The sequence below is a fragment of the Thalassophryne amazonica genome, chromosome 8 (assembly GCF_902500255.1).
Source record: "Thalassophryne amazonica chromosome 8, fThaAma1.1, whole genome shotgun sequence".
Taxonomy (NCBI): Eukaryota; Metazoa; Chordata; class Actinopteri; order Batrachoidiformes; family Batrachoididae; genus Thalassophryne; species Thalassophryne amazonica.
The window spans coordinates 58,262,336-58,277,158 of record NC_047110.1 but is presented as its reverse complement, the minus strand read 5'-3'; the positions used below and the strand labels follow the sequence as shown (position 1 = coordinate 58,277,158).

General features: G+C 42.1%; 1 protein-coding gene across 4 annotated transcripts in view; it reads left to right on the top strand.

Annotated features, from left to right (window-relative positions):
* Nucleotides 1–14,823, top strand: part of eps8l2 (EPS8 like 2) — a 102,812-nt gene that overhangs the window by 52,390 nt on the left and 35,599 nt on the right. For all 4 annotated transcript variants that reach the window (XM_034176372.1, XM_034176370.1, XM_034176369.1 and 1 more), the window contains 4 exons: nt 4,411–4,572; nt 6,520–6,669; nt 11,151–11,230; nt 12,224–12,333. In XM_034176372.1, coding sequence (XP_034032263.1) covers nt 4,411–4,572; nt 6,520–6,669; nt 11,151–11,230; nt 12,224–12,333 — 502 coding nt within the window. The remainder of the gene's footprint in view (nt 1–4,410; nt 4,573–6,519; nt 6,670–11,150; nt 11,231–12,223; nt 12,334–14,823) is intronic.

Genomic DNA, 14,823 nt, shown 5'->3' with positions numbered 1-14,823 from the left:
ATCTAACAGAATGGTAGATGTCTTCTCCTCTGGCTGCATCTTTGCTCTTGTTTCTATCAGTCAATTAGCACAGGTGTGGCCAGGAGTTCTTGAACCTGTGCGGTCAGCCTTTGTCCAACCATGTTCACAGTCTGATTAGTCATAAAACAAAAAAGACAAACACAAACAACCAAAACACCCCCCCCCCCTCCCCAGAGGCCCGTTCCATCAAACCCCGGGAAGGGGAGAAAAGAAAAACCCAAACTTAAGCTAGCAAATAAAAACACTAACACCCCCCCCCCCTAACGACATGTAGGGACCAACACCCCCCAGAGGACATCCCGCCAGCTCCAGGAGTAATAACCACAGCCGAGGTCCCTCTGGGATCCAATGTCACCCACGGGGACTCCCAGAGGACCATTCCATCAACCCCAGGAGACGCCTCCTCTCATGACCAACGGACCCAGCCCCGGCCGTCTATGGCTAGATAGACCCACAGCCCTTTCCCCCCCAGAGGACACCACAGTCAAACCCTGAGGGCGGAAACTGGGGGGAAAAACAAAAGGAGAAAAAAAAGCATACAAACAAAACAACCCCTACCCCACCCCCTTGGCGCAGTGGAAACTGGAAGCACGTCCAGTGTCACCAACCGTGACTATACCCCAGAAGCCAACCGGGAGGAGTGGAACAGCGGTTATGGCAGACGGCACAAAACGGCGCCACTCCTCCGACTTCCAAACCAGCCACCAGCTGTGGGTATATCCCACTGCCCCAAACCTCAGCCACGCCGATGGCAGACAGCTCAAAGGCGCGCTGAAGCCGGAGGTGGAACAGGGAATCAAACAAAAACACCCCCCCAGGTGCAGAGGTTACCTGGGAAACGCCCAGCATAACCAAACTGCACCACTCCAGCAACACCGACACTACGGCTCACACGGCTGGAGCCAGAGGAGAAGAGAGGGAACAAAAAGAAAATACCCCAAACCCCCCCCCCCCTCCCCTCCCGGGTGCAGAGGTTACCTGGGAAACGCCCAGCATAACCAAACTGCACCACTCCAGCAACGCCGACTCTACGGCTCACCAGGCTGGAGTCAGAGGAGAAGAGAGGGCATAACAAAAAACAAAACAAGAAAAAAAAACAACCCAATTACCCCCCATCACCCCCCAGGGGACCGTCCCATCAAACCCTGGGAGGTGAAACTAAAAGAAATAAAAAGAAAGACTAACATAAAGTTGCTTGGGTCCTTTTTGTGCTCCAAACAGACTGCAGGGACACGACCCCAGACACTAATAGTGTAAAAAAAAAAAACCCACACAAAACTAACAAGTGATTTATACCGTCAAGCTCAAACAAATGGAACACACCTGTTCCAACTTAAGAGCTTGACGGTAATGTGACTCAGTCACCAAAAGAGGGAGCCAAAGTGCTAAAAATGAAAAACCCCCTTTGGTAACTGAGAAAACAAACTCATGCTGCCTTTCTGTGCGCAGCTCTGTGTAACACACAACCAAAAATGTGATTTAACTAAATAACACTGGAGCTGACACAACAGACGCAGTAGTTATCTTCATCCAGGGAAACGGGGCTACAACTGTCACACGGAAAGCACAGCGACCCGTGCCACAGAGCTCCGCCGTGCGCGTGCACCCATTACAGACCCACTCCTGCAGCTCCCGTTTAAACCTCTTATCCGGTCGGAGCATGACGCGAAGCCGTCGCCAGTCACACTCCACCACGACCCACGGATAAGGCACACACAGGAACACGGCTGCATGAGCGCTCAAATCATTATTCAGTAATGGGTTCTCCAACGCGCACCATCCGGGCAGAGAGCACCCACAACTGATCCGGATAACTTCTGAACGTCTGCTGCCGCCTTCCCGGCGCGTTACCGTCTGTGCTACCGCTGGGTCCGTGATGTTTGGCCAGAGACTACTGTTATGTGTCGGACGCAGCCCGGAGAACCGACCAGCGTTTGAAGGACCCAGTATAAAATAAGCAGAGCACGGTACAAAGGATAACAGAGTTTAATGAACATAACAGTGCTGTGAAAAATATAAAAGTGCGCGGTCTGGCGTGGTGGTTTTGCGGTGCGCTCCCAGCAGCGCTAACGGTCCGGAGCCAGAACTGGTTCGGACCCAAGGACCCCGCCGACACCCCCCAGGTGGCCGCGACAAACCGAGTCTGTGAAAGAAGGAATCATTATGTGAGTCCACACTCAACACACAGAGAGAACGCTCAAAGGTGCACAAACAGCAAACACTTCCTGGCTTAATTACTAATCAGCTTCCCACCCTGCAGGCATGGAACACCCAGTTCACAAACTCACTGCAGCGGAAGCTGATTTAAACAACCAACATACAGCTCAATATAATAAGGTGTGAGGGACACCATATTTACTGACTGTATAAATGTTAGTCACAAAATCTAACGTACCTCAGGAAGTGTGCTGACGAGCGTGAGACCTCACCCCCTCCTCTTTCACAGACCATGCATCAAACCTGGACGTTCTCTGCATCCACTGATAGGAGATGGCTCCCGAGACGACGATCTCACCCGTCTGGTCACAAGGTCGAGTCTCTGGCAAATACACACTGTGTACTCCAGTCTTAAATGCCACCATGTTCCAATCCATGTAGATGCACCACAGCTGTGAGTCCTGACGAGCCACAGGTGATCAGGGTGAGGTCCTGATAAACTCAGCTACACAGCCACTCAGTCCCAAATGCAAGCCACCTGGAAGGAAAAACAAAAGACAGAAACAAAAAGGCAGCCAGGCCCCCCAGCCATACAACACTCTGGCTTTTGGATTTATAGCTGATAATAGTCTCTGTGGTCCGGGGCACACGGCATCCATTTCTTCCAAAACAAATGTGGACTTTTGACTCGGCTGATCATAATACACAGTTCCACTGTGATGGTCCAACCCAGATGCCTCTGAGCCCGTAGATGTCAACGCCGCTTTTGGACAGAGTTAACATAAGGCTTCTTTTTTGCACAGTAAAATTTTATGTAGCATTTGTGAACATAACTAACATTGTAGTATTTGATGAAGTAATCCTTTGTCCATGTAGTTATATCAACTATTGATGAATGACTTCTTTATACAGTGCTGTCTGAGGGATCAGAGGAAGTGCATGTTCATCTTAGGGTTACGCCCTTGCCCTTTATGCACTGAAATCCCTCAAATAATCCTTGAGTCATTTTGTGATATTGTGGTCACCAAGTGGTTGGTGTGCTTGGTTTTAGTGTGGAAGGTTCCTGGTTCAAACCCCACCCCAGCCACATTTTTCCTTGTAATGTGGAGTTGCGTCAGGAAGGGCATCTGGTGTAAAACGTGCCAATTCAACATACAGATCCACCTTGGATTTGCTGTGGCGTCCCCGAGTGCAAAACAAGGGAGCACCTGAATGGACTGACTTCTGGAGGGAGAAAGATGCAAATTTCTTCTAATCTTTCTTTGAATTTAAACATCCCCTTCTTATCTAAAGAAAGGGGATGGATACATGAACATTTCCAAGTCACTGAATATGTCTTGGACTTTATTTACATAAATAGAAAGAAATACTAACAGTATGGTACTGTGTGGTAAATCTGTAGGCAGTTCTCAAAAACTGAGTGATCATGCTGGAAGGAGACTAGTAAACTGACAGTAAAAGTAATGATTTAAACCTTATATTTTGAATAACTTGCCCCCATCCCAACATTTTTTGGAATGCGTTGCAGGCCTTGAATGTAGGAATGGATGTATAAATGAAATAAAGTTGACCAAACAAAACCTGAAATATCTTGGGGTCATACTGTCTGCTCACTGCATTTTCTTTTTATTCACGTCTCCTAACTTTTTTGATTTGAAATTGTAATTGTGGTGATGATAATTCAACAACAACAATAATAATGATGACCTATAGTTTTGTTTTTGTTTTTTTTGTTACAAATTTTTGAAGAAGACTTACAAAGGAGCAAAAGACAAGGCAAAAATAAATCACTTCCTTGTTGCAGGGTACTTTTGATTTTGCCCTGAGACAAAATGCTGACGATAACTCTTAGTGAAAATGTGTCATAATAAAGCAGTCAAGCTGTTAATTATACCAGTGAATCACTGATATTGGAGCTAACATTAGTCAGGTTCTGGACTATGGCTTGTGTCTGTGCAAATAGAATTCCTGTAATTAGCTCTGCCCTCATGTACGTGTAGTACATGAGGGCAGATAACCATGCTGTAGATATCATCCACACTGGCAAGCAAGACTATATTCATTATAAAAATATCTGTTTTTAATGATCATTGTTGTATTTAGTAGGTACAAGAAACAAAAAATGCAGTTTTACTTGGTTTAGTCAATCTTCATTTTACATTAAATTGAAATCCTCCCTGACCTGTCACATAGCTTCCACTTTACTCAACAACCCGTTGTTGTTTTCCACAGCATCTGTCCACGTTCATTATGGACAAGACAGAGTCCATAGTCACTGTGGATGATGCCATCAAGAAACTGGTTCTGCTAGATTCAAAAGACAAGATCTGGACCCAGGAGATGCTCCTGCAGGTCACAGATAAGGCAGTCAGGCTGCTGGACTGTGACACACAGGTATGACTCTGTCCCCATGTGCACCATCACACTGTGCATGATAAATTCCACATGTAGCTATGAGCTGAGCCGGACATACACAGCATCAACATTTGTGTTGAAAAACAAAATGCTACAATTCATTTTCCAATCTTAAATTGATTTGTTGTTATGGCACACTGTGTGCATACAGGAAAGCAGTGGGGCACAGTTCAGATAACCAGGTTACAGCTAATTAGCAAACCTAATTTATTCATGAGCAGAATATCTTTTCAGATAACTCTGAAAACCATTAGTGGACCGATTAACTTCCATTATATAATGCCTGAATAGATCCTTGTCATTTGATTGGTGATTTGTATGTCACGTGATATTGATCATTCATCCCATTTGCCATTGTGCTCCATTTAGCGTGCATTCCATACCATTGCACGCTGTAACCACTGCATGCACGCTAGCGGCGACACTGCTTAGCAGCTTATTGACGCTGCTCATTCTTGTAACACAAAAGAAAAAACAAATCTACTATGCTTTAAGCCATCTGGAGGCATATGCAATATTCGTTTTGATGTATCTAGCTAAAGTAGAACCGCTGTTGGATGAAGAGCTTGACAAATTTCTGTCGCAAATTTTTGCTGGACTGAGGAAAGCAGATGGCAGTCGATTACACAAAGAGTCAATGCACAGCATGAGCCATGGACTACATCGTCAGGATTGTTTCTGAACTATCTGACTGTTTTTGCAAGTTGACTGAGAATAATTTTGGATTGGATTGGATTCCTATTTAAAATTCATGTTGGACTGTTTGGAACCCTTTGGCGTCAAAGGACCTGTGTCACATACCAAAATGTAAGTCACTTTTGTCTCGTTTATAAATTAATAGGCGTATATAAAACATGGAAAGAATATTTTTATTCAATGAAAGATAAAGTGCTCCATTTAACTTGGCTTCACCTCGTTGAATAGAAAATTCCATCTTTCACAGAATGAAATATTCTTACCTTTGCACTCATAAACATTCATTATTTGTATAGTATATTTCTTCCTGTTAACTTCAATTTTTCTAATAAAGTTTTTAAAAAAATATATATATATATATATAATATTTAAAAAAAAAATATATATATATATTTTTTTTTTTTTTTTGGAAGAAGGTTTAACCATTAAAAATGCTTCTAAGTCCTAAAATCATACATTTGTTGGAGCATAATCTCTAATCTAATAAATGAAACTGACACATTGCGCTAAGGCAGCAAGCATCACCGCAAGGAGATATATGAATGGGAGGTTGTTTTGTTGTTAATTTAATATTTTCTGTACCATGAATTAACTACATTTTGCATAGAAACTATGGTTTAGTTTGATTTGTTCATGTAATTCTTTATGTACATCTTGAATTTGGCACGCTAAAACTCCATGTTTACACTACAACATATTAACATTTCAACTCTTTAGGTCTGTTTTTTCCAGGTTTTAGAGCCAAAGAACCTAAGTCAATGCTAATAGCAGTTAGCAGAGGCTTCAGCTAAATGCTTTAATGGTTTAGTGTTGGCACAGTTAGCTTTTCAGTTAGCGGATTAGCGATTCTCAAAGACTTTTAGGTTTTGAGGTTAGCTGTGCCCACCACTGAAGGCTGGTATATATGGAAAGATAGTGTATGACAGAGGTGTCCAACTTGTTCCAGAAAGGGCCGAGAGGGTGCAGGTTTTCTAACATCACTTTGAGCAGATGGAATCAGGTAATCAGTGAATCCACCTGGTTGAGTGGGTGGTTGCAAAGAAAACCTGCACCCTCTCAGCCCTTTCTGGATGGAGTTGAATACCCCTGGTGTATGACATCTTAAAATATTCAAGATGGTACAGTATACAGCTATAGCTTCCTATAAAAATTGCATTCTGTTATAGCATGAGGACTGATGCCTCTTGAGAAAGAGCTCCAATGTTTCGCTTCCTTCCTCTTCTTCTGCAGGAAGAGTTGGAGAATTTCCCTCTCCCGACCATCCACATGTGTCAAACGGTGCTGAATCAGACGCGTTACCCATCTGTGCTGCTGCTTGTATGTCAGGACAGAGAGCAGCACAAGCCGGATATCCACTTTTTCCACTGTGATGAGGTGGAGGTGGGTCTCACTTTCTGTCATTTCTCTTCTGTATATGGCTGCTTTGTCTTTTATGTCACTGATAAATCCAAGGGGCTTGTTTCAGCACTGCTGATGGGGTATGCATGTGTTTATTTTATTGTTATTTTTTTTTATGAATGCCATGCCAAACTGTAAAACCTTTTTGAGCCTTGTTGAAAATGCCCCAGATCTAATACAACATCACAGTCCAGCTATGTGTTCCTAACATAAGCTTTAATGTGAGATTTATTTAGTTAAATAATCAATCAATCATTGTAACTGGACTCAAACACTGAGTAATATTGATTTTTAGATTATATTATGACTGTATTATTACCTGGTGCGAATGGTATAGAAAGGTTTTGTGTGTGTGTGTGTGTGTGTGTGTGTGTGTGTGTGTGTGTGTGTGTGTGTGTGTGTGTGTGTGTGTGTGCGCGCATGCTCGGCAGGTGACCACTGCGCGTTCCCAGTGGATGTGAGCTTTCAGTGCCGTTTAATGAAGAGTGGATTTGGTTTCTGAACAACCTGGTGTTTTCCAGCCTGTCACACAGCCTGTGCATGTGTGTGTCCTGTGCGTTTATGTGGCGTGTGTGCAGAGTGTGCACGGTGAATATGTGACAAGTGAAGCTGAGTGGTAAATGTGTTGAATATGATCAAAGCAGTGTGACATTGTGTGACATCTTTGTGAGGGATAGTGGCAAGTGGGTATGGAGTGCTACATGTGCCACGCAAACACTTTCTGTGTGGTAGAGGCTTGAAATTTCTTTCAATGAGGTGTTGTCCTTGCTGAGCTCCTTGTAGGACAGCTCCTGATTTGAGCTTTGAGATACTGATCTCAGCTGCAAAATCACTATAAAAATGCAGTACATTTGCAATTTTACAGGGAACGTTGATATGATGAAGAAAACAGAAAATATAAACTTGACTACAAATTTTCTGTATATTGCACATACAATGCCTTTTCCTGCAGGTCAGCAGAGGTTCAGTTTAGAAGGTCATACTAGAAGGGACACTCAGATTGTAACATACCTTACATTTGACACAGATTCATGCAAATTAATTCTTTGAGATTCAGTGATATATGCCTATACAGTGGTCCCTTGCTATAATGCGGTTCACCTTTCGCGGCCTCGCAGTTTTGCAGATTTTTTTCAATGCAATTTTGCATGCTTTTTTTTTTTAACAGCGCATTGTGTTCTGCATCCTTATGAGGCGGGCCGGTCACAGCACCGGTCGGCATCACCGCGATTGCTCTCACTCCTCCGATGCGCTTACTGAGTCTGCGGGCTCAATAAACGCAGCAGTGGGCCACTCACACCGCTCTCCTGTCTGCTGTGCGGAGCTGCGCCAAATCTGGCAACAGGTCCAGAGACTACGCTCGCTGTTTTGATGCGGATGACTTGGATTCTTTGCGGGTCCCGCATCCGTACCCCTGGAGGCAGTGAGCGAAGGGAGAGTCCTGCGTGTGTCCGTTTATAATCTTCTCGCCCAGAAGAAAAAAGAGAGTGTTTACACAGTAGAGAAAAGTGAGAAAATATTAATGCCTGTTTGAGAAAAGTGTATAAAGTGTGTAGTGAGGGGTTTTACAGCCTTAAAACATCTATAATAATTGCAAAAAATAGCGCTGACTGCTTTGTGGATTTCGCTTATCGTGGGTTATTTTTAGAACGTAACTCCCACGATAAATGAGGGACCACTGTACTGATATATGGCTATACTGATTTAATAAAATCTCTGAAACACATTCAATTGATTGTTTGAGTTGGCTATACAAAATGAAATGCCTAAAAATTTAACAGGTAATTTTATCTGAATTTAACATTTATTTTTTTGAGTTTATTTCATTGAAATAAATTAGCATGAAGGGAAAGGAAATGGTTTGAGAGAGGAGTGAAGGAGGCATTGTATGTGAAACAGTTGAAACCCAGCCTTAACCGGGGAGGGGGTCTGAGACATGCTTTGTCCCCTGTTTACAGTGGGGTACTCAGGTCAAAGCAGTTTCAGTCATTTGTTCATGGTAATGAGTCATTCACGACATCAGGGGAGTAGTCAGGAGAGCCATCAGTCCCATCATTAGGAGGGACAGCTGCCCTGTCATTAGAAGGGTGCTAACTAGAGCACAATAGGTGCTAATTAGAGCAGTTGTTTAGTCACTAGCCTATAGCAGTCTGCCTCTCGGTAGGAGGGGTCTGGTTAGGTTTAAAACTCCAGCTTTTGTGGCTTCTGTTATTCTTCTCTACAAGAGTCAAGACAGAAGTCAGACTACCAGAGCAAGAATTTTAGCTGAGGAAACTTCTGCGATTTGAAGCGAAACGTCCTTGCGTCAAGCAACCCAGTCCAGTCGAAGATTCAAGCTTCTCTACTATAGCATTTGCTTAACAAATTATATTTTCTGAAATATCAAATCAAATCAAATTTATTTATATAGCGCCAAATCACAACAAACAGTTGCCCCAAGGCGCTTTATATTGCAAGGCAAAGGCCATACAATAATTACGGAAAAAACCCCAACGGTCAAAACGACCCCCTGTGAAATATACTTAATTTGTTTGGTAAAGTTCATTCAAAATATTTGGACAGGACAGATATTCTTAATATTTTTAGTTAGATTTACCAAGATCATCAAGTATATGTAAATGATTTCACAGCTATTTTAATTTACTCTATTTTTAAGTGTAAAATGTTCCCCCCCCCCCCAAAATTTAATCCAACACAGTAGCAGTTTTTAGAGTGCTCTTTGAGTTTGCTCGTGGTGCCATTTGACTATTTCACCACCCCAAGAACTATTCTGGGTGACCATCCAGGCAGACTCATGGTCATCAATCAATCAATCAATCAATCAATTTTTTTATATAGCGCCAAATCACAACAAACAGTTGCCCCAAGGCGCTTTATATTGTAAGGCAAGGCCATACAATAATTATGTAAAACCCCAAAGGTCAAAACGACCCCCTGTGAGCAAGCACTTGGCTACAGTGGGAAGGAAAAACTCCCTTTTAACAGGAAGAAACCTCCAGCAGAACCAGGCTCAGGGAGGGGCAGTCTTCTGCTGGGACTGGTTGGGGCTGAGGGAGAGAACCAAGAAAAAGACATGCTGTGGAGGGGAGCAGAGATCGATCACTAATGAATAAATGCAGAGTGGTGCATACAGAGCAAAAAGAGAAAGAAACAATGCATCATGGGAACCCCCCAGCAGTCTACGTCTATAGCAGCATAACTAAGGGATGGTTCAGGGTCACCTGATCCAGCCCTAACTATAAGCTTTAGCAAAAAGGAAAGTTTTAAGCCTAATCTTAAAAGTAGAGAGGGTGTCTGTCTCCCTGATCTGAATTGGGAGCTGGTTCCACAGGAGAGGAGCCTGAAAGCTGAAGGCTCTGCCTCCCATTCTACTCTTACAAACCCTAGGAACTACAAGTAAGCCTGCAGTCTGAGAGCGAAGCGCTCTATTGGGGTGATATGGTACTACGAGGTCCCTAAGATAAGATGGGACCTGATTATTCAAAACCTTATAAGTAAGAAGAAGTATTTTAAATTCTACTCTAGAATTAACAGGAAGCCAATGAAGAGAGGCCAATATGGGTGAGATATGCTCTCTCCTTCATCCTTTTCTTCCAAATGCAACCTTCTGTTTGCTGCTGCCAGGTATTACTTAAGTCCTTGGCTGGGTCCAGTTGCAAGGTACTGTGCAATGTGGCACCAGTGTGCTGGGCTGTACTGGGAAAACTGGGCCACATGTTTGTAGTGTCACACAACTGACACTCCCTCTTGATGCAAGTAACTGGCCTTATCTGTGTCTCCTCAAGTCACTCTAAGAAATAAAATGTGAATTTAATTGATAAAGTTAGGGTAACTTTTTCCACATAACATTGTCAATTAAGTGCAAAACAATATTGTCGTTGAAATTAATTAAAATCAAATGAAACATTATTAATTAAATCCCTAAAATTAACAATTGCAAGTATATTGAAAATAATAAGATTAATTACATTTAAAACCCCTGCGCTCTAAGAAATAAAATGTAGAATTTAATTGATAAAGTTAAGGTAACTTTTTCCACATACATTTGTTAATTAAGTGCAAAACAATATTGGGATTTACGTAATAATGTTTCATTTGATTTAATTAACTTCAACTACAATATTGTTTTGCACTTAATTGACAATGTTATGTGTAAAAAGTTACCTTAATGTTTTATGCCTAAGAGTGTATGTTTCATTTCTTAGAGTGTATGTTTCATTTCTTAGAGTGTGTGTTTCATTTCTTAGAGTGCACAGATTTCTCACATATTAGATGGGGACAAATTTACATATTGGAATAAAATTCTCCTGAACTCTTTTTCCAAGTGTTTACGGCCCAAAATTGACATACATTCAATTTCTTAGTGATGACAGACATCAAGACACTTAAGTGCTGTGCAGACTGCTAAAGTGGAACTGGAAAATGTTTTAAAGTATCTTTGCATTTCTCTTTGCTCTCTTTAGGCTGAGATGGTTTACGCTGATATTGACAGTGCCCTCGGAGACAACAAACATGGAAGGAAAAAGAGGCTCCAGACCCTTAAGTGAGAGCAGAGCGCATACTTTCACTGACTACAACTTGTGGCTATTATGTAGCTAACATACACAGTTAAGCTAGGCAGCTAACAGCTAATTAGCAAAGGCAGCTTTTTCATCAGTGAATTAACTTTTCAGCTGACTTTGAAAATCGTCAGCACACCAATTAGGTTCCACTAAATTTAGTTCCAATAACTTTTTGTTTTTTAATAAAGTTTAACGTCCAAAAGGTTTGTAAACCCTAAAATCATACATTTGTTCCTGTTGGAGGTTACACAGTAATCAAATAAGCAAAATAGCCAAATCTTGTGAAGGCGACAGGCATCACCTCACGGAAATGGAGGAGCGGGATGTCAAGAAAATGCATTAAGTAGATTAATAAAAAATGTTATGGGTATTTTGTTTTTTAATTTTTCTCATTTGTTTAATACTGTGTTGTGAATAAACTGTATGTTGAATGTTTAATTTCTTTTTTCTAATTTAATTATTTATGTACATCTTTATCATCATCTGATCTTGGCATGCTGAACCTTTATGGAGCCTACATGTTTATGCTACATAATATGAAAATTTAAGTTCTTTAGGTCTGTTTTTCAATGAATCAATCAACACCTATTTATAGAGCGCTTTACAGCACCGACTGGTGTCCAAAGTGCTTAATATTAAAAACACAAATTCCCAAAAATAAAACACATATACAATAAAATTTTAAAACAGCACGTAAAAACAGAACATGTCACCTCCCCACTAGGTATTAAAAGCCAGTTTAAATAAATAAGTCTTTGATTTAGATTTAAAAAGTACTAGGTCAGGAATAGTATGTAATTGAAGAGGTAGCTTGTTCCACTTGTTTCAGGGTTTTAGAGCAAAAACAACAATATTGATTTAGCATTTTCATTGTTTACGTTTAAATTTGCAGATTTTTGGTTATCAAAACTTTTAGGTTAGCTGTGCCCATTGCTAATGCAAAATTTGGTGCTCTGTTCCTTCACCTTCTCCAGGGTGAATCAGGAGAAAATGAAACGTCACAGAGAAACAATCCTGCCCCCTTCGGCCCCAAGGGACCCCAGCATCGGTGCAAAGGGACGAGTGGCTGCCACAAATATGCAGGGTGAGAATGTGCTCACAGACTTTTTTCTTCTTTTTTCTTTCAGCTGCTCCCCTTTGTTAGGGGTTACTGTAGCTGATGAACCACATCCATCTTATCTGGTCCATTATAGACCTCCAGTTTTAATGATCCTCAAAGAGGTTTGGCACAGGTTTTATGCAAGATGCCCCTTCTGCCACAACTCCAGATATACTGTGAAAACAATCTAATGTGCATATTTTGCTGGGAGGAAACCCTTGTCTCCCTTTGTTTGTTTATTGCTCAAAACCTAATGAATCCTTTATTACTGGAGTTGGTAAGAAAGTCAGGGTTAACTTGGAAAAGAAACCTGTGCATTGTTGGGTGGAGCCAAAGAATATAGCATTGTGTCTCAATTGAACTTTCCTAACACTGTTTTGACCATTTTGTTGGTATCCTTTAACTTTCAGAATAAACACAAATACAGATACATACACACATACACACATATACATACACACCCACGTACATACGCATATATATATATATATATATATATATATATATATATATATATATATATATATATATATATATATATATAATGGAATAATGGTTACATACACTTCATAATGCAAAATCTTGGACACATCATCAGTGATAGTACCTGGGGTCATGGGGGGTTTTGGGTCTTTCAACTTCAGACCCCCTCGCCCAGGCGACCCGACCGGGAGTGATCAAATCCCGGCCTGTGTCCAAGAAACCGTCGCCCACTGCTTGTCCCTCCTGATCCACAACCACGGTGAAGCTCTCTCTGCAGCCTCGAATGCTGCAGTGATGGCCTTTCTCTTGCGTGCTCCGGTGATACCCAAGAGGCTATAGGCCTTGCAGAGTGACTTTCCTGCAAAGCCCCTTACTCCAACTTCGATGGGAAGGCACCTCGCATGCCACCCCCGTCTGCGACACTCCTCCACCAGCTCAGCATACTTCTCCCTCTTCCTCTCACTGGCTTCCTCCATTCTCTCCTCCCAGGGCACTGTAAGCTCCAGCATAATAACCTGCTTAGATGACTCTGAAAACAGAACGATGTCTGGTCTAAGACTGGTTTCCAAGATGTTTTCAGGAAAGCAAAGCAGTTTCCCCAGGTCCACCCTCAACTGCCAGTCCTTCCCTGCACCAAGGAGACCTGTCTGGGCCTTCGGTCGGGCGGGTGGTTGTTCTCCAGCTTGCAGAAACGAGATTTCCCGCCTTAATGGTTTCAATCTCTCGCACTGGACTATGGCAGTATTGATGGACTCAGCAACTACTTTCAGCACCTGGTCATGGCGCCAACGATAGCGACCATCCCCCAGCGCTCTGGGGCAGCTGCTGAGGATGTGCTCCAGAGTTCCTCTCCCCTGGCACAAGGGGCATGCTGAGGTATCAGCCTTGCCCCAAGTTAAAAGGTTCGACGGGCTGGGTAGGACATCATAAACTGACTAGATTAAGAATTTAATGCGGTAGGGTTCTGCCTTCCACAACCCCGGCCACGAGATCTTCCTCTCTATGGCTCCCTCCCATCTGGTCCATGCGCCCTGTTGTCTCAATCCCACCATCTGGCTTGCACGCTGCTTCTCAACCCCAGCTCTCACTTCTCGTTGAACCAGGTCCTGCCTTACCTTGCCCTCAGTTTTGTTATATTGGATTGTTGGGATAGTACCCAGGCCCACCCGGCCGATTGCCACAGAACCCACAAGCTCCTTGTGACGCAGCCGTGCTTCTGCCTGGTCCACAGCTTCCTGTGCCTTCCACTTTCTGCCAGTCCTCACCTCAATACCTGCTTGGGATACTTTCATGTCCTTAGAATCCCTATATTGGAGCACCTCTCTTGCTCTGATAACCCTAAACTCCTCAGTAAGGCTTTTGATAGGGAGCGTCAGCTTGGTCTTATTGACGTAAAGGGCAATGCTGCTCAGGCTTTGAGGTAAGCCCAACCAACGACGCAGACGGCTGCTGATCCTCCTCTCAAGCCCTTCCTCCGTATATATATATATATATATATATATATATATATATATATATATATATATATATATATATATATATATACATGCATACATGAGCCTTTAATGTCCTGAAAATGGCCATTTTTAGGAGGCATCACCAGGATACACCAGAAATACACGCTGTATTTTTGGCTACAAATGTAAAAGATTTGGTGACTTATTGTGTATTGCATTGATAAAACACAATAAAAAGTTATATAATTTGTTTTGTTGCTCCATCAAAGCAACAAAACAGAGCATTTACCTCACTAAATGTAAAGCAACTTTTTTAACCACTATACAGTTAACCTTACAGATGAGGACAAATGATTAGCCCCCTATGAAATTTAACATTTTCTTCAAAATTTCCCCAAGGACCTTTTTTTTTTTTTTTTTTTTTTAACACAGCAAGGAATTTTCAGCACGTAATGTCTAAACATCCTAGTTTAATTTTGGATGCTTACATTATTTTTCTTTGTTTTCTCCAGGTAAAACTGGAGTTGCATCAAGA